The 19,859-nt window shown below is 50.0% G+C and overlaps 1 protein-coding gene across 2 annotated transcripts in view; it reads right to left on the reverse strand.

Moving 5' to 3' along the window:
• The window catches only part of LIMK2 (LIM domain kinase 2), a 55,581-nt gene that overhangs the window by 11,412 nt on the left and 24,310 nt on the right, over positions 1–19,859 (reverse strand). Inside the window, exons 1-7 of one of the 2 annotated variants that reach the window (XM_004429761.3) lie at positions 14,374–14,765; positions 5,489–5,624; positions 4,706–4,815; positions 3,911–4,099; positions 2,593–2,698; positions 2,034–2,230; positions 117–303 (exon numbers count right to left, since the gene is read on the reverse strand). In XM_004429761.3, the coding sequence (XP_004429818.1) occupies positions 117–303; positions 2,034–2,230; positions 2,593–2,698; positions 3,911–4,099; positions 4,706–4,815; positions 5,489–5,624; positions 14,374–14,426 (978 nt within the window). In that variant the 5' untranslated portion in view covers positions 14,427–14,765. Of the gene's footprint in view, positions 1–116; positions 304–2,033; positions 2,231–2,592; positions 2,699–3,910; positions 4,100–4,705; positions 4,816–5,488; positions 5,625–14,373; positions 14,766–19,859 lie in introns of those variants that run through there. The other variant, XM_004429760.3, reaches the window with a different exon arrangement.

Below are 19,859 nucleotides of genomic sequence, written 5' to 3' on the forward strand. Positions count from 1 at the left end.
CACACCATCACCTGCAGCCAGGAAGGCCTGTTGCTCCTCATGTGATGAAAACTCCCTGAAAGAAGGTGAGAGAGAGCTGGGGGCAGAGGGGCAGAGCAGCTGTTGCCTGTGCTCACCTTGATGGCCTGCCCAAAGAAGCCCTTCCCCAGGACCTCTCCATGGATCAGGTCACATGGCCGGAAGATCTGCTGTGAGTAGCTGCTGGAACAGCGGAGGGATTCTGAGCGGCTGATGTCACGGCTGAGCAGCAGGGGCTCCTTTGGGGAGCTGGGGCCAGGGGACTTGGATATGCTGTTACTGCGTCTGAGAATGAGGAAAGACGGAGATAAGGATAGGGTAGTCTTCAGAGACCCGCCAGAAACTCCTGGAAGCAGGAACCTCAGGGCCACCCTGTCCGTTCCAATAGCTATAGTTCAGGTGCTACGATGGGGAGAGGGAGACTTACATCAGACAGATGTGCCATTTTGGGGCTAGAGACATCAGCAGCTTATTTAAGCATAGTAGAAACACATTCAAAGTGAGAACCCTAAGTACTTCTCATTGGGAACAACTGACTAGATTCTACTAGCTTATAGTGCTCAATATATGACAGCACTGAGATGGGAATCCACCACCTTCCCTGTCTGATTGATTCAAGGCACTAACTGGGTTAGAGTGATAGCCTACTATCACCCAAAAAATGACCAAATGGGATTTTGGATATTTTGCACATCTTTGTACCTGTCTATATTTCCCAAATTTTAAAATAAAAAGCATGTATGATTTTTATAGTAACAAAGCCAGTATGTTTACATTTTTAAAAGCAGCCAGTAATAGTAATGGTTGAGGACTGTTCCTGTGATTTCTTGAAGAACAGACAAGAAGGTTAACAGCACTGCAGGTGAAGTGCAACCCTGCACACTCCTCTCCATGGCATGGTCTTGTTTCACTTGGGCTACCCAGAAAGGACTGCTCACAGGCTTCCTAGCCCTTGCTCTTTTTTGCTCTGCCTCCTGCCAACCACGCCCACCAGAGCACACAAGATGAGCTGTCCCCTCTCCTGCATGACGGCCCTCCAAATATCTAAGCAGCTCTCTGGTCACCCCTGCATCTTCCCTCTCCCACATTTTGTGTTCTCAGGCCTTCTCTGCCCTCTGGTGCCCTGCCTCCACCATCTCACTTGTGCTGACTGAGGCCAAGAGGGCAGCCAGCAGTGATGGGAGCAACCTGTGGGGAGAGCCCTGAGTGATTAAGTCCGTTTGGTCAGGAGGGTGGATAAGGAACCTGATTCCTAGTGATACTAACAACCCTTCACATTTGCTGCGTGCTGATTCTATGCCAGCACTGTGTTATTTTGCATCCTTTTCCACAATGAATCCTTATATAATTATATAATTGGTGAGACAGCCACCTTTATCTTGCACCTCCACTCCACAGATGCAGGACAGAGGCTCAGAAACGTGAAGTGATTTGTGAACGGAGGGACCTCAGCTCAAAGGTACAGCACGGGTGTGTCTGCCTCAAGAGCCACTGCTCCAGGTCCATGCTCTTTCAGTCCACCTACTTGGCACCTATACCCAGGGCGACTGCTCCCTCCCCATGGACCGGGACAACTGGGCGGTTTTGGTTGCTTGTCCCTCAAATCTAAAACAACTTTTTTTCATCTCTTGCTTTATAGTTTTCAACGTCCTTATTTATACTTACTGATCCTATCTGTGCCCCTACTCCAGCCTCTGAGCCCCACGCTTCTCCCACAGGCCATGATGTCCTTTGGAGTCCAGCGTCACTGCCTCCTGTCCAGCTCAGGAGTTCAGTGGACAGAGCCTGACCCTCTGGTTTCTAGGGAAACCTGGCAGACAGCTGGATCAGATCATGAACAGGCCCTGGCTATGAACTGTGATCCCCACTGGGGGAGGAGCTGGGTCAGCACAATCCTCATAGCCTGCCCCTAGTCAGCTGGTTCTCTTCCTAATTCTGCTGGCCTTTGAAAGCCAGCTCTGCCTCATCTGAGGGATAGGTGGGGGCCAGCACAGAACCGGGGTGGGAGGCGGCACCTCAGGGAGCGTCTCCTCAGTGTCCCTTCCAGATTTTCCTTGGTGTCCAGGGTGCTGAGGGTGTGGGAATGTCCGGCATTCTGCACGTGAGGAGAGAGCTGTGCATCCAGCCGCAGGCGGTCCAGGCGCTGGGAGACGGGGTCATGTTCAATCAAGAGCTGAAGTGTCCGGCTCGTCTGGCTAATCGCATCCTCTACCTGTGGCCAAGAGCAGTATAAGGATGGCTCCTGCAGGCTGTCGCATCCCAGCCCACCCACCATCAGCCCAGATGATCCAAGCACAGTGTGGCCAATGCTCCACTTGGCTAATGGTGGCCTCCAGCTGCCATAGCCCCACAGTGCCCTCTTCCTGGCATCCTGTCAGCTCCCCCATCTGTCAGGCCATCCCTGCTACCCTGGGAATGTGCCAGGCTGACATGCCAGGTCACCAGTGGTCACAGGCTCAGCGACAAGACAGAGACAGAGTGGGGGTGGGGAAAGATAAAGGCCAGAGCCTGATCTTCCAGAGGGCCTGTTCCATGTCCCACCCCCACGAGACAGACAGGACACACACTCTATACCTCCTCCACTCGGAGCGTGCGGACGGGGGTCCCGTTGATCTCTAAGATTCGGTCCCCAGGGTGGATGGCATTGCGGTTGTTGGGACTGATGTGCATCCGGTTAACCCTGGGACAGACAGGAGTTGAGGCAAGGCGAAGGCGTCCTAAAAATGGGCCTGACCATTTCACTCATGCAGGGAAGGCTCACCAGGCCCCTGCTCGTCCCTAAGGCCCAGGCCACTCACAGGGAAAGGTAACAGCCTTCACAGATGCCCCGTCTCAGTGAAGGGCACCCCATTTGCCCAGTGGCCTACGCCAGAAACTTGGACGTCACTCTCCCCATTTAGAGTTCCCTCACTGACCCCCAACCCTCACCATCTTGGAGAATCCTGTCTTCTATCACCATAGTCACCAATATCTCTCACCTGGATCTTGCAACAGCCTCCTAACTGGTCTCTACACCTCCAGGCTTGCTCCTCGCCCATCCAACTTCCATATCAGACATCCTTCAAAAATGCTAACCTGGTCATATCATCTTGTTGCTTAAATCCCTTAACAGACCTGCTGCATCTTCATAATCCAGGCCCTCCATGACTTAACAGACCCCTCTCTGGCTACTCCCAACCACCTAATCTACACCAGACACAAACAGACTGCCACCTCTGCCCTGAACACCATTCCCTCCCTCCTTCATCTAATGAGGCTTTGGAGCAGACCTCACCTCCTCCTGACTTCCCCAACCCTAGTACCTCTCACCTATACTACAAGTACCCCATGCCCAGCACACAGTCAGTGCACAATCACGATTTACAGGGTTGGCAGCCATAGGTGCCTCATTACTTGTATTAGACGGACACAGATTCTTTCCCTATCTGGTCTCTGGCCTGGGCCCAAGATGGAAGCTTTCTCCTCCTCCCTCCATTCATTCACTCAACCAACAAAACAATAATCAATGAACACCTACTATATGCCAGGCACTGTTCCAGGTCCTGGGCATGCAGTACTAAACAAGACTAAGTTCCAGAAGGAACTCATGGGGAGGACAGATGATAAACTAATACACACAATCAAGCAGATAATTTCAAAGAGCAAACATGATCTGAAACTTGACCAGTGAAAGGTGAGTGATTCTGGCATTAAGTGTCTGGTGGGAAACAGCCTAGGCAGAGAGAACAGTAAGTGCCAAGGTCCAGGTGTGGTTACAGCACAGTGAGCTCTAGAAAGATATGAGACGAGGATGAAGGGGGCTCTGCATAAGACTCTGGAGTTCTGAGTCCCTTGAGGCCCTTCTATGGACTCTGCTCAAGAACCCCTCCTCCAGGGTTCCCAAAATACTCACTCTTTTACTTGCACAGTGGTGGCGTAGTTGGAGCAGCCACTCTCCACGGACACGGAGAAGCCCCGCGTGCCCTCAGTGGTGGCTGGCATGGAGATATGTGTGACGGAGTAGGGCAGCTGGTCCTGAACAGACTCCGTGGAGAGCCTTTCAAACATGGGTGCCAGCACCACCTCGTTGTGGCACTTCCCACTGGGAAGAGGAGCATAAAGCGGGCTGAGATCCTGAAGCCCCATCTGGAAGCCCCCAGCAACCAATGCACCATGGGGCTTCAAGCAATAGCACCCATAGTCCCACTACTGTTGTCCTTCCCATGATTTCGGCTGGCTGCTCAGAATGAGGAGCCTGGGTTCTCTGGGGCAGGCTGGGACTGAGGATGAGATGGCCTGTGTTCTCTTCACTCTGCCTTTGACTCACAGTGAGAACCCAGCCCCCTTCCTCTCTCTGAGCCTCAGCCTGACTTCTTTTGTCAACTGAGGCAATTGGACTAAGTGAGCTCTAAGGGGCCTTTGCCTTTAACGTTCTGGGATCCTTCTTCAAGAGCACCTTCCCAGCCATTCTCTCCCTCTGGTAGGACTGCAGGGCAGGGCATCATTATTCTCACAGCAGGTAAGGACAGAGGGCAGAGAGATGTTAACCGTCTTGCTTGCAGGTTACAGAGCTGGTTAAGAGCATTGCTGTGATAGGAATCCAGGGCTCTGATACCCCAGTAGTCTTTCCACCCAACTCACACTGCCACCTGTCCCTCTCTCTTGGCCACTCTTGTAGGGGAGGATAGACACAGGGCCACCATCTTACCAGTAGAGGGTGGCATGCTGCACCAGGGCATATGCGTCCCCATCCTCGATGATCACCTTGCAGCTCATACAGGCAAAGCACTCTGGGTGGTACCTGAACTCCCCAGCCACCTGTGAGCAGGTGGGGAAAAGAGTGGACAGATGGAGGAAATGAGCTGTCACTGTTGCTGGAGTGAGGGTTGGGCTGGGTCAGCAATCTACAGACCCTAGTCATAATCTACCTCTGCACTCCCTGCCCTTGAGCTTCCAGAGGAAGTGTCAGATTGGTGGCTCCATGACATTTTTGGGATTGCAAAAAACTGTTTTGCTCTCAGCCATGAGAACAAATCCCCAGAAGTAATCATCCCCACGAGAAAGGCTCACAGTTCCTCCAACACAGGCAAGTCTGTGACTTGGCTTAAAGACCTTTGTCTAGAGCAGGTAGGGGAGGCGGAACCTCTCTCTGCCAGTCCATTCCTGGGTCTCCCTTTGATTCCCTGAACACAACCTAGGTGTATCTGCCTCTCAACCTGTCACGCTCTCCTTTAAGGCCCTCATCCCATTGTATTGTGTCTCCTCCCTGCCTGCCTACCCACCCCCTCCCAACATTGGACTGTTAAGTCTTTAAGGGAAGGATCTTACCTGGCACTTAAAGTGGAGCTCAACAAACATTGGTTAAATTGCTGAATAAATAAAGGGAGAGGCCTTGATGAATGGCCTCAGAAGACGAATGCCCATGGGGAACCGGAGGTTCTTCAATAGACTCTGATGACCAAGAGGGGCAGAGATGAAGGGACTCACTCACCATGACGGGCCCTGTCATTAGCAGAGAGCACCCGTGGCAGAACTCCCCAAACTTCCCCCAGTAGTCCTTGTGGCAGTAAAGCTTCCCATCCTTCTCGTAGTACCAGTTGGTGAGGGAATCCTGGCATTCTGAACACCTAAAAGGCAAGACAAGGACAGAAACTCTCTTGGATCCTTAGAACCAGGCTACACAAGCTGTCCCTGGCTTCCAGGTCTGACAACACAACGGACAGACCTCTTTTTGATCCAAAGTCAGCATGGGGGGAAGTTACAGTTTCTGCTATCTCCCCAAAGGAAGCCAGTTCAGGGTGAACAAGACCGCAGAAACCAGCTCTGTATCGCCTGCCTCAGCTGGCAGACCAGCGTTTCTTAACCTCTCTGGGTCTTGAAGCCCTTTGAGAATCTGATAAAAGCCAGAAGCCTCTCCCAGGAAAATGCAAATACAAGGAAAATGTGCACATAATTTAGGTACGGGGTATGTGTGTGTCAAGGATTGAAGCCTGTTCATGTCTCCAGTTAAGAACCTCTGGTCTAGACAGATATCTCGATGAACCAAAGAAGCTCAGGAAACTCCACTCTTCAAAACCCGCCCATCACCAACAGCATTACTGCTGTAGCATCCTTGCGAAAACCATGTTAAGCCTAAAGAAACAACCAGGCAAATCCAGAATGTGGGTCATTCTATAAGACAGCTGGTCTTGACTCTTCCAAAAAGTTAATTTCTTGGTGGGGGGAAAAGGCATAGAGATTAAAAAAGCCTAGATTAGATAAAAAAAAAGTTTGATTAAAAAAGTCTCTAGGCTTTTTTAATACAAATACAACACCTACACCTTGGATTCGATACTGGATTGAAAAAGCAAAAAGCCCTGAGTGACATTTTTGGAACAACTCGGTGAGGAAATTTGAATTTGGAGCATACATTTGATTATATGAAATTACTGTCAATTTTCTTAGATGTGATAACAATACTTTGTTATATAGAAGAATTAGAAGAAACATATTAAAGTAATTAAGGGTGAAAAATCAAGATATCTGCAACTTGCTTTTAAATAGTTCAGCAAAAATAAATAAATAAATACATTGTGTGTATGTGTGTGTGTACACGTATAGAAAGATAAAGTGGCTTAAAGTTAACAAATGATGAATCTAGGTGATGGATATATGGGTATTCTTTGAACTATGCTTTTGACTTTTCCATATATTTGAAAAATTTCAAAATAAAATATTGGGGGAAAAAACCCAAAACTCCACTGGGACTGTGCGAGATGTACGTTAGACCCACAGCTCTTTTCTCCTCCAGTCACCTGGTTGTGAAGCTCCACCTCTCAGTCAGCTCAGGTGTGTTCTCAGGCCATGTCTACACAGAGAGGCTCCTCCTCATTTCTGAGCCTCCCAGCACCCAGAGCTAACAGCTCCCTGGCCTGCTGAGCCCATGCCACCTCTTTCTAGTTAACAGACTCTTTACTCTTCTTGTCAAGGCCTCTCACCACCCACACTGGCCATATCCTTGCTTCTAAAAGGCAGCGTGGGGGCTGGCCCCATGGCGTAGTGGTTAAGTGCGCGCGCTCAGCTGCTGGCAGCCCGGGTTCGGATCCCGGGCACGCACCGACACACGACTTCTCAGGCCATGCTGTGGCAGCGTCCCACATAAAGTGGAGGAACATGGGCATGGATGTTAGCCCAGGGCCAGTCTTCCTCAGCAAAAAAAAAAAAGAGGAGGATTGGCAGATGTTAGCTCAGGGCTGATCTTCCTCACAAAAAAAAAAACAAAAAACAAACAAAAAAAAACCGCAGGGTGGAGCTGCCTCTTGGTTTGATTCCTGACCCTGCCACTTACTAGTTATGTCATCTTGGGAAAGTTATTTCACTTCTCTGACCCAGTTTCCTCATCTGTAAGATGGACTACTGTGAAAATGAAATAATATGGATTAAAGTATGGATAGTTTATATAAAAGGCCTAGTACAGTAGGAACTCAATAAGTGTTAACTGCTATTAAAGATGATGACGATAATGGTATTGGCCATTACTCACATTATTGGCCACTTACCACCACTAGCCGGGTAGCTTTGGACAACTTCTCTCAGTAGCTTTTCCTCACTGACAAAATGTGACTAATAGCATCCTACTGTAAAGAGCCACTGTGAAGACTAAATAAGTTAATGTATGACAAAAGCCTTTTGCGACCTGTGAAGGGCAGGGCAAGTGTATTATTTAGTAACTTGCTAGGCATGGTAGATATAAAAGAAAGATATACAAGATTCCCTACTCCACTTTCCAAGAGCTTATAATGAGTTGGGGAAGAGAAAGTCAAAACAAAACTTAATTAACAATGCAAGGTGAGAGGCCACAACTTCTGGGCACTGCAGGAGGTAGAGGAGGGAGATAGGAAGGAGCTGAAGCAGTTGTGGAAAGCTGCTAAGCTAGGGAGGTCTAGAGAAGCAGGAGAACCCCTTTCTGGAGTGCCCAATTCCCCCTGGGTGCTCAACACACTGATGGCTTCTGCCATCAGCCATTCCCATCCTGTACCATTCCCTACTAGTCCTACGGATGCTGAACTTCAGGGTCTTGAGAGCTGGGTATGGCGTGAACACTATGAAGTGCCTAAAGTGGCACAGTGAGAACCACAAACTATAGGAGGTGGAGGGGAAGATCCCGCTCTGGGCATGCAGCTCAAACTCCTCTCAATGCAAAAGGCATGCTGGAAGAGCTCTGAATTGGGAGGAGAGAGACCTGGGTTCAAGTTCTTGGGAGCTACATGCCCTTCAACAAACCCCTTTCCCTCTCTGGGTTCAGTTTCCCCACTTGTAAAATGAGGGCATTAGATATACCCCAGAACCCCTCAATTCTGTGCATATCTCCGTTTTTCCCTGGATGATCCAAGGTTCAAATCTTAGAACCACCACTACCACCTAAGTGACTTTGAGCCAGCTGCTTCACTTCTCTCTCATCTGTGAAATGGCAACATCGCCACCTACCTTCAGGGTAGCAGTGAGGATTAATCGCAGTTCTCAACGACTGTGAGGTGCCTAGCCGGGGGGCCAGCACTAGAAGCAGGGGCTTCCTTTTTGCCTCTCACCTTCTGACTTAAAGCTCCTGGGTACCTGTATTTTCTCTTTCACTAGACTGTGAGCTCCCTGAAGACAGAACAGTGTCCTAATTACTCTTGGTAGACTCAGCATCTAGCAAAGGGCAAGGCGGAGTAAACCCTTAGAGCAAATGTTTCCAAATTGAAAATGGTGGGAGTGGCAAGAACCAGCAGCCTAGGTGGGAGCACAAGGGTTCTGTGACTCAAGGTCACCAGGTCCTGCCCTTCTCCTGTCTGCCATGGAGAAAACCTGGTGCAGACGTATTTACACCCAACTGCAGGCCTGGGCCCTGTTACACCCTCACAATGGTATGTGCGCCGCAGGGCATGAGAGCACCAGAACACGTCCTCCTTTCCATTGCCAATATCCTGCTTTTGTTTGCTGCAAGTAGCCTGGCCAGGCCCAGGAGAGGGGGCAGGGAGAGAAACGAGTGCAGACATGCAGGTGAGAGCCACGCCAGCCTCCTGGGAAGCACACCTGTCTGGAGAGCAACATTACCAATGCACATATCTGTGTCAAGGAATGCCTCTGAAGGGCATGGACAGCTACACTGCCAAATTCGGCCACCACAGGTGTCTTTGAAGAGCAGGAAGGTGAACAGCTGATAGGAAGACTGGCTGGGGTCCCCAAGCTGTTTTGTCACAGAACACAAGTGGTTCTTAGGCCACTGGAGAAGTTGCATAGTTGACTTAGAGTCCTAGCCTAGATATTAACAGCTACTCTTACCTGTTACTTGAATGCCAACCATATTCTGGGCACTGCATGAGGTACCTTACATATATGACCTCTAATCCTGACCACACCCTGCAAGTTGTTAGGATTATCTCTGTTTACAGACTAGAAGACTGAAAAGCAGAGTCAAATCACTTCTGCAAAGTTGTCAAATACATACATGATGGGAGCTGGAATCTGAACCTATGAGCACCTGGCTATGAAGCCATTTCCACCATCCATCACCAGAGTGATACAGCACATTTACTAAGCTGGGCCTCAGGATTCACATCTGTGAAAATAAGGAGGCTAGAGCCCTGAGAGCTCAAGTCCCTTTGAGTGTTAACACTTCATGAGGCTCCTCCTTAAGCAGAAGTACCGAATGCTAAATGGCATAATGATTCTCCTCCTTCGTTTAGTCCACAGTGTTCTACTCCCCAGCAGTCTCTGCCCTTTTAAGAAAAGAGTCCAAAACACACTCTGGAAATGAAAGGTGCTACTCAAAAAAAAAAAAAAAAAGAAAAAAAAAAAATCCCACCACAGATTCTCAGAGGCCAAGGCCACAATACGTTATTTCCAAAGCCAAGGCTTTTTTCTAGCTTTCAATTTTCGAAAGTTTCAAGTGAAAGTGAAAATCTGCCTTGGCAGCATGCACAAGGGCACCTAGCTTGGAGGTGGTGGAGCTGGTGGTGGAGTCCTGAACCCAGGGCCAAGGCATCAGTCACCATAGTCTTCTGAGCAGCCAGAGGAGGTCACTGAGAGGCCCACACCCATTAAGGACAACCACCAAAACTCATCTTCCAAAGTACTACAGAGGGCTTGGGTAGCTACAAAGTGAACCCTGGTGGTTAGTTCACTGGGCAGCTCAGATCCAAACTGAGGCCTTTTGAGTCAGCAGGGAACACAGAGGTTTAAAAAAAAGATAATCAGGGGCCAGCCCCGTGGCGTAGCAGTTAAGTGCGTGCGCTCCGCTGCTGGCGGCCCGGGTTCGGATCCCAGGCGTGCACTGATGCGCCACTTGTCAGGCCATGCTGTGGCAGCGTCCCATATAAAGTGGAGGAAGATGGGCACAGATGTTAGCCCACGGCCAGTCTTCCCCAGCAAAAAGAGGAGGATTGGCATGAATGTTAGCTCAGGGCTGATCTTCCTCACACACACAAAAAAAGATAACCAGTTGAGATTCTCAAAAATAACTCTTTCAAAACCTGGATCGTACTCCTTCTTTGCTATTTAATATCTGTGTCACCTAAAGCCAGTTACTTCATGACTCTAGGCTCAGTTTCCTCATTTGTACACTGGTGATGATAAAATCTCATGGGGTTATGAGAATTATATTATGTACACAGGCCTAGCTAGCATGATGCCTGGCTCACAGCAGGTGCCCAATAAGTGTTCATTTCCCTCACTCTCCTCTTCAATTTGAGAACACCAAGGGCGAAAGGAGACAGACCTCTTTCCCTCCAATGCCCAAGCAATATGGACCTGCTTCTTGGCACAGAACCAAACAGATTTCTGTGAGTAGACAAGGTCCTAAAATGAATTATTTCTCTAATCAATTAGAAATTAACTAATTATAATCAATCCCTATCAATTAGGAAATAGTTACTGTGCATCTACGATGTGCAAGACCAAACAGGCAAGGTGCTGTGCTGTTTGAGAGAAACCAAGTGAGATAACACAGAGGCCCAGCTCTCACTCAGACGCAAATTCTTCAGACCAAATGTTCACAGGTAAATTTTCAACCTTATGTGGTAAGGGAACCAAAGAGTCACTATTACAGTGGATTTAGCAGGTTAAAGAACAAGCCCACCCACATCCCGGTAAAGGCAGGGTTGGATGTTCACTGTTAGCATTCTGAATGAGCAGACAGACAGTTGGGGAGAAGATCCTTCCAGCCCCTTCCAGCCCCTCTGAACTCTGACTGGGCTGAAAGGGAGAATGGGCAGGTTTCTCTACCACAGCCTGAGAGTGTCATGACTAGGGATGCCAACTCTCCCCCAGGGCCCAGAAGGCAGATATAACAGGGGCCTAGAGACTCTGGTCCATCAGAGCCCAGTCTTCCACCACCATAGATCCCTTTATTACTCCTCCTTCCGGCAGATCTTGTAGACTGAAACAGGCTATCAATTAAACTGTAATTATTATGGAATATGTTGTTATCCTGTTTAAAAAAATTAACCAAACACATAAGAAGCCTCTGATCAGCAAGAAATAAGTGTTACCAGAGTGCGTTGATTCAGTTCCAACCAAAAGCCGGGAAGCCTATAGTTTCAAGCAATTTGTGCAGTCGTACTACAGTTAAGGGTAGAGGCTGTTATTTGGTAAAAATGGAAAAGAGCCTGTGTGTCTCCAAGAAGCCACATGAGTTGCGGAGTTGGGAACCATTCACCTGATCCAAGTCCTTCATTTTTCAGATGAGGAGAAAAAGAGTCCCAGAGGACTTAAGGCAGCTGCCAAATGTTACTGCTAAGCTAGGGAGGGTTAAGAATAATTTTTCCCTTTAAATATGGGTTGCTTTAGAATACAAAGATGCATTTGTTTTCTTCAAGAGACAACGTGTAAACCAAACCCATTAAATCAATGCTGGACGTTAAGGGAAATTCTATAAAAAGAAAAATCCTTTAAAGATGTCAGTAAGACAAAAGTCACTCAATTTACTTCTTTTATAAATTCCAATTTGAGGTGTTTTCTTACTTAGGAGCACACCTGTAATTGCATCTCACCCCTCACGATAGTGGCATTGACAGAGGAAGACAGCGCACTCAGCTGAGTGTGGCCTGTCAGGCAGGGGTACAGGGCACAGAAATTACATTCTTCATTCCCGCTCCCTCTTCCCTCCCTTGCGTGCTGTCACGCCTGATCATGTCCCCATGGAATCTGGTTGCGTCACTTTCTTGCAACCACAGCCCCAAAACTCCTGTGGACTTTGTACTCCCCCAGAGTCCTGAGGTCAAGGACTTAATTTGTTCTACAGAATCTGGTAAGGGTCGTGTTCAAGAGCCCAGAAAGTCTAGCCCTCTGCTCTGTAGAAGAGGAAACTGAGGCCCAGGGAGGGGACAGGCACCTGGTCAGAGAGCAGCCCTTGAGGATGCCCTGCAATAAAGGAAGGGGCTGATGGTAGAAGCAGCTTTCTGACCAGGCAGTGACAGTGGCGACTGATTAGACTGATACCTGGGAGGGATGAGGGTCTGGGTGGTCCCTCCTGTGGGGTACAGAGCCGTGTGTGCTGGCTATCTCTTCAGAAGTGGTTTCAGGAATGTGGCCTCCCATTTGGGGGTGGGTCTATAGTGAGTGAGACAGTCAGTAGCCCCCTGACTTCAGCTGGGCAAACAGAGCTGGTGCTGGGGAGGGGTTGTCAGGTTTCCCAGAGAGGTTGGGGCAGAACAAGACAAAGGACAGGCAGACCTGGGCAGCATCAGTAGCCCGGCCCTCAAAGGTCCAGGTTGACAGTTCATTATCTGCTCTGGCTCCTGAGAAGTTGTGTCCTGCCCCCAAAGATTAAAAGGGGCACAGCATTCTTGGCTCCTAAGAGAACAACCCCTTCCCCAAGCTGCCTTTCCAGGATTAGGAGTAAGAGGGATTAATGAGGACCCAGCCTAAACTAGTGGCTACTTCAAATACTTGGCATTTGACTCCACATGGTAAAACCTGCCTCCTAAAGTCAAGATCAATTTCCATTGGCTCTTGAGAAAAGAATCTCTGCCATCCCTTCGATATGCCAGGCAAACCACGGTGGGGGGTGGGGGTGGCGGCCCTTTTTCTTCTTTCTCTCTGCTAGGAGAGGAAAGCAAACCTGAGAATGCCCCTGGGGGAGGTGCACGCAGAGGGAGGTTCAGCTTCCTGAAGGATGAGAAACTCAGGAAGACGGAAAAGGCTGGCCACAGAGACCCCACATGAGACTGGTTGCTTCATCTGTAAAATGGGTATACATAATGTCTTTAGGCTGCTGAGAGATCAAAGGGTAAAGTGCCTAGCGGGATGCCTGGCAGCGTCAGCACTGAGGACCAGTTCCCTTCCCCCTACCCCAAATTCAGAGGCTTCCCACCACTCTACCAGGGTCCAGTAATTCCGTGAAACCACATGGTGTTCTGCTTTTCTGCCCAGGGCACAGCCACTTGACTAGTATCCCAGCAGCAAGGTCTGGCATAGAGTTGGGCTGGGGAAGCCAGAAGAGAGAAGTCAACCAGGACCACTGGTGAGGGGGAGGCAGCACTTGGAACAACAGGCTGCTCCCAAAGAATGAAAACAAGCCCCACCCCAGCCAGGAATGGCTCCATTCAGAAGGGACCCTGAGGGCCAGAAACCCCCTGGGGAGTTTCTGCTGGAGGTGGGGTGGGGCAGAGAGCAGAGAAAGGCAGGTCAGAGGTAGAAAGTTTCCACACCTCCTTGAGAAGGCCCACAGAAAGAGGCCCCGGAGAGGGCTGCCTGGAGACCTGGCTGCTTGGGGGCTGGAACACTCCAAATTGCTCCAGTCTCAGAAGCACTTGCTCAGGCCTTTCCCTAGCAACCGTACCCACCTGGGAGCTCAGAAGCCCTTATTAAAGGCCAGAGGCAAATGTGCTTGCTATTAAGAGAACAAACGTTTATAGAGCGCCTACTGTGTACTAACTACCAGGCTGCCCACACCCAGACCTTGCCAGCTTCCATGCTGTTTGGCAAAACCTGCCCATCCTGCTTGTTGGGACAAATTCCTGGGCAGGCGGCACAGCCTGCAGGTAAGACATGTGAGAGCTGGAAGAACAGCACCCTTTTTGTGCTCTTCCCCCGGAAGCAGTAACACCAAGAGTAGGCTGGGTCAGTGGCATCTTTTGGAGGCTCTTCCAGGTGTGTCTGGGGAGCAAGGAGAGCCCGACTTCCCCGGGGGCTTCCTTCTGGGCATATCCCTCACCTCACCATTACCAGAACATGGGGGGACCCTTCACCAGGCCAGTTCTGCTTGGGGACAGCTTCTACCAGCTTCCACCTGACAGAACTGATGGTCAAAGGACAAGTGAAATCTGAGAAGCAGATTCGGGGAGGCCTCTGCCCTCCCCTCAGGACCGGGGGCCAGAAGAGGAGATGGGGAAGGGGACTCAGAGCCCAACTCACCGAAAGGGGTCTCTGGAGGTGAAGTAAGCCGGGACGGACAAGTAACTCCCCATCTTCTTCCCACACCAGATAAACAAGCTCAGCTGCAAACCCGTCTGGGAGTGCCTCAGGCTGGCTGCAGACTGCCACCATGACAGGCCCGAGGCTCTCGGCACCTCCCGCTGCGGGCGGCTGCCCGGCGCTCACCTCTCCCTCTGGAGCAGCCGGAGGGGCATAAGGACTCCAGGCCACTTGCCCCCCGGCAGATTCCCGCAGGGGCTCATGGCTGGAATGGCTCCTCCCCAGTTCTCGGAAGCTCCCGCGGCCCCTCGGGACTCCGGGAGAACCACCTCTCTGCGGAGGCTACACACACAGAGGCATTCTTGGGCAGGGACCGGTGACTAGCTAAGAAAGAAGCGCTGCTGTCAAGTTAGCCTTCTTCTTCAGTCCCACCCCTGATGAGGGAGGGAGGGAGGAAGAGGAGGGGCTCCTCGCGGAACCGAGGTGTGTGGTTGGAGCAGCTATTAGGAAACAGACCTTGCAGGCAAGGGGTGGAGCTGGGCTGGAGGGAGGCTGCAGACAGGCGCCGCAGACAATAACCAGGACTGGCTGAGTGACCATCCCTGAGCTCAGGGAAGGGCCGGGCAGGAGAGAGGGTGAGCACATCTGCCCCCAAGGGTCCCAGCCTGAGGAGCTGCCTAGAGGCCAGCAACTCTGCTCGGAGGTGAAGAAAAGCACAGGATACCAGCTCTGGGCCAATCCATTCTCCCAGGAGGGTGGGGGTGGAGGGTGGGGGGTGGTGTCTTTCTGGCCGGAGAGGCAGGTCCAGAGACCCAGGTCCAGAGAGCTGCCCTCTGCGCTGGTATCTACTTGGTCCTGGCGTTAAGAGTCCCCAGTCATCCCTTCCTTCTGCGTGGCCTGGGGACAGCCCCAAGAGCTGGCCAATGGGGGCTGCCACTCCACTTCTGGGCAGAGCTTTGCTGCAGATGAGGAAAGAAGGCCCAGTGTTAAGTGACACCTGACATTTCTCCATGTGGCAAGCACTGCGTAAGCACTCTCTTATTTCCCCCGAGATGAGAATTACCTCCACTTTATAAACAAGGAAAGTGAGGTACAGAGAGATTAGGTAACTTACCCAAGGCAAAAAACTAGTCAGTGGCAGGGTTGTGATTTAAATGTAGGCCCATGTGACTCTAGAGCTGGAGCTCTCAGGCCCTGAGCTTCACTCTGCCTCTTCAAAGGGAAACACCTCCCTCAAAGCCTTTCTGTAGGTAGGAGAGAGCACAGGGACTGAAGCCCAAGTCACCTGTCCCCTCTCTTTCATCCATCTGCCTCAGTGGGCAGTGGTACTTCTTCCACTGTGTCCATAGTAACCAGGCTTCTCAAACTGAAAAATGAGGCATGATGGACAAGGCCCCAGCTGCCTGTGGGGATGATGGGCCTAGGTATCTGGAAGGGGGGCCTGCCTGAAGAGCCCCAGCCGCGCGGATGGCCAAACCAGAGCCTACCACTGGGAAAGTCCCTTATCCCCAGAAACAGAGGAAAAGCAAGGCTGCTGGAGAAGACTGGGGCACGACCAGACCTCACTGTTGGACTTAGGGAAGTGACACCAGCTCTCTCCCACCAGGCATACACTCCTCTCCACTGCAAAGAGCCAGAAGTCACCCTGCAGCTGCTGTCTCTCATTGTGAACTGTGACAGGAAGTGGTGAAGACGGTGGCTGGGTTACAAGGGAGCCTTTTCCCATTCTGCTACTGCTTGGGCACAGGGACAATGAATGTGATAAGAGAGATTGTGTTTGCACCCTGTTATAAGCTACCATTTATTGAACACTGAATATGTTCCAGGCCTGTGTTAAGTGCTCTGCATTTGTTATCCATTATACTTGAACTGCCCATGTATGGGGTAGATGTTATCATCCCCATTTAACAGATGAGGAAACTGAGGTTCTGAAGGGTTATGTCACTAGCCTGAAGACAAACAGCTGGTAAGTGGTAGAGTTGGGTTCTAAATCCAGTAAGTGTGATTCCAGAGCAGCAGTCAGGACACTTTTTCTATAAAGGTCCAGAAAGCGAATATTTTAGGCTTTTCAGCCATGCAGACTCTGTCACAGCTATCAACTCTGTCACTGCAGTGCGAAAGTGGCCATATATAAAACGTAAACAAATAGACATGGCTGTGTTCCAATAAAACTTTATTTACGGACAATGAAATTTGAATTTAACGTAATTTTCATGTGCCATGAAATATTCTTGTGCTTCCCCCCAACCATTTAAAAATGTAAAAATCGGGCCGGCCCCGTGGCTTAGTGGTTAAGTGCACGCACTCTGCTGCTGGCGGCCCGGGTTTGGATCCCAGGCGCGCACAGACGCACATCTTCTCCGGCCATGCTGAGGCCGTGTCCCACATACAGCAACTAGAAGGACGTGCAGCTATGACATACAACTATCTACTGGGGCTTTGGGGGAAAAAATAAATAAAAAAAATAAAAATGTAAAAATCACAGACCATACAAAAACAGACAGTGTGGGCTATAGTTTGCCAACTCTGCTCTAGAGCCAACGCATTCACTCTGTTTACTGCCGCTAATAGTGAAGACTAGCTTTTGGCATTTGTGCAGAACTCAGCCACATCTACCTACTGCCACACAGACACCACATTCCAGTCCCAGAGGCAGCCAGTGGGGAGTGGGCACCGGACAGGCGCTCACCCTGCACCAAGCACTGCTCACAGCACTTACATGTATGAATGAATTGTAACCCACACTGTCCGTAGTGCTGTGATTTCTACCTTTTTACAGAGGAGGAAACCAAGGTACAGAAAGGTTAAATCACTTCCCTGAGGTCACCCAGCTGTTTGAGAGAGAAGTGAAGCCAGGATTTGAACCCAGGCTGTCTATACTGAGCTCTACCATTGCTATGCTGGAGCTTAGCCTGGGCCCAGAGCCAGCCTGTCTGGGTTTGAATGCGACAATGCACTGCACATAAGCCCTTGGCACAGAGTCTGGAACACATTAAGGGTTGATAAATGTTAGCTGCTAATATCATTAAGACTATTGTTACTACCACTATGGGCTAGCTATGTGGCCTTCAGCAAGTCGCTGCCTCTGTCTGGGCCTTGGTTAGGTCTCTAAATAGCTTCCAGCTTCAACATTTTTCAGCCCACGAGGTTGCAGAGGGCTCCCTGTTTTCCTTGGGTCTCAAGTTGAGTTTAAACCTCTTGAGCTGGCCCTGAGGGGATCAGGATTCTGGCCTGGGAGCCACGCAAGAGCCACAGAGGAGGTGGGGCAGAGTGGAAGGGGGGAACAACATGCAGGATACTCAAAGGCCTGCCCAGCGGGAGAGCTGGGAGCTCTCTTTCTCCCAGTGACAGAGCCAACTATTTCTCACCAAAAATCTATTATGTTCCCCTGTAATTCGATCAGGCAAGAAGGGGGCCCCAAATTAAGTCTGGAACTAGCAAATTATCTTCTAATTGCACCCTCTGATTTCCATCTGATGAACAGAGTGCGGATGGAAGAAAATGCAAGCCACAAAGAGACTGGGGCCAGGGAGCCCATGAGCATAACTCCTCTTGACATTTCACACAGCTCTGCTGTTCCAGCGGCGGCAGGCGCAGTGAGTCGGTGTCTAGGAATGTGAGCAGGAGGCTGCAGGCGTTCTCCATTCCTCTCCATTCCCCCTACTCCCCTTACAAAGGACTCACTGGGTGGGTGGGTCGGTGTGTGGGGAACTAGTGAGAGGACTTCTCAATGCCACAAAAACTGCCTCCTCCTGGAAGAGGGGCAGCCATCTCCCCATGTCCTGAGCTGAAGCAGAAGCCCCTACTAGGTGGAATCCATTTGACCCCCATAAATCCAGACTTCAGGAAGAACCATTGAAGGACTGATCACCAGATGTGATAAGCCGCTGGCCGCTCAGACCCAAGTGTGTGGTTCCTCAGGGCCAACTTCAAAGGGCCCAAACCACCCAGAAGTGGGAAGTGAAAGGTCACACTGGAAGATATATTTCCCCCCTCCTGCCCTCGGATACTGCTCTTTTAGGTCCCCAGAACAGCTGGCAGAGGATTCAGCAGTTACGGCTGCCAGAGGCAACTGCAGGGATCCTTGGACTGGCAGTTATGGACAGGATAAAATGGCAAGAGAGGTGCTAATCTCCTGCACATTTCACAAGTTGGAAACCTGGCGGGGAGCCGAGCAAACCGACTCCTCAGGACCAGCTGAGACACAGGGCTTTGAGGTGTCTGTGAGAGGCTAGAGACAACAGCTTTCAAGGCCAGCAGACGCAAGTGAGTGCTCTGGGGTGGAGTGGTGAATGAGTGAATCACTCCAACCTCTCCTCGGAAGAAAGCTCTGGTCAGATAAACTGAAGCCCAAGGAACTGTGTTCGTGTGGGGCCCTCTATTGGCTGGGAGGACTCCAACCAGGAATCAGAAAAGGAAAGGAAACTCCTAAAGACTCTGCAGCTTCTGAACCTTGAAAGGCGAGCGTTGCCACTCCCATTTACCGACCATTTTTCCTACCTCAGCTCCTCCTCTCTTCCAACTCACTTTCCACACATCTGCAACAATCATCTTTCTAAAACAGGAGTCCTAGAATTCCACTAAGAGAAACTTTGCCTAGAGAAATGTTCCTACCAATGTGCCAAAACATGTATCCAGCACTGTTTAATACTAAAGGATTAGGAACAATCCATGTGTCCATCAATAGGGGTGGGCTGAATACAATAATGAATCCATACAACAGAATACTATGCAGCTATTAAAAATAATGAGGTAGATCCTAGGTCCTGAAACAGAAATTGTCCTGGGTAAGGTGTTACGTGAAAAATCCAAGTGTCAGAGAGAGTGTATAGTATAATCGATAGTTTAAAAAGTCTTTGTGCATAATCCTTAGAGACTACCTGGAAGACTCCACTACATGGTTATCAGTTTCTCCTTTAGAGTAGTGAGACAACAAGCAGGGATGAAAAGCATTCATTTTCTACCATTTTGATATTGTTCACATTTTTTCTTACACTTGAGTGTTGCTTTTTAAAATGATAAATGGCTAACAACAAAAAGCAGTCCCATAGAGCAAACACCTCCTCACACTTTTTCCCTAGTGCTCTCGTCCAAAGGCAAAGCCTCCCTATGTGCACTGCACTCAGGACCCCTGGGGCTGTCTCTTCAGCTTCCCCACCAGGGTCACCACTCTGGCCACCTCCTGCCCCACTCCATTTCCTGACCTGCCCATGTAGGCTCTCCCTGGTAGTCCCCAAGCCTTTGTTCTCTTAGCTCCTTCTACAGCCTCCTACATCTCCAGCTGGTGGCTGTCTCCTCCTTTTTCCAGGCCCAACTCAAACAGAGCACTCAATCTCCTCTGGAAAGGATTTCCTTGACATGTCCCCAAGCACATCATACACAGGAAGGGCTCTGAGCCCATATCTGTCTAACTCCAGATCAAATTACACGAAGCCCACACCTGGTATATCAGTTTACAAAGAGCTTTTATGCTCATCATCTAGTTT

This window comes from Ceratotherium simum, chromosome 35, assembly GCF_057802395.1.
Source record: "Ceratotherium simum simum isolate JZ-2026a chromosome 35, ASM5780239v1, whole genome shotgun sequence".
NCBI lineage: Eukaryota > Metazoa > Chordata > Mammalia > Perissodactyla > Rhinocerotidae > Ceratotherium > Ceratotherium simum.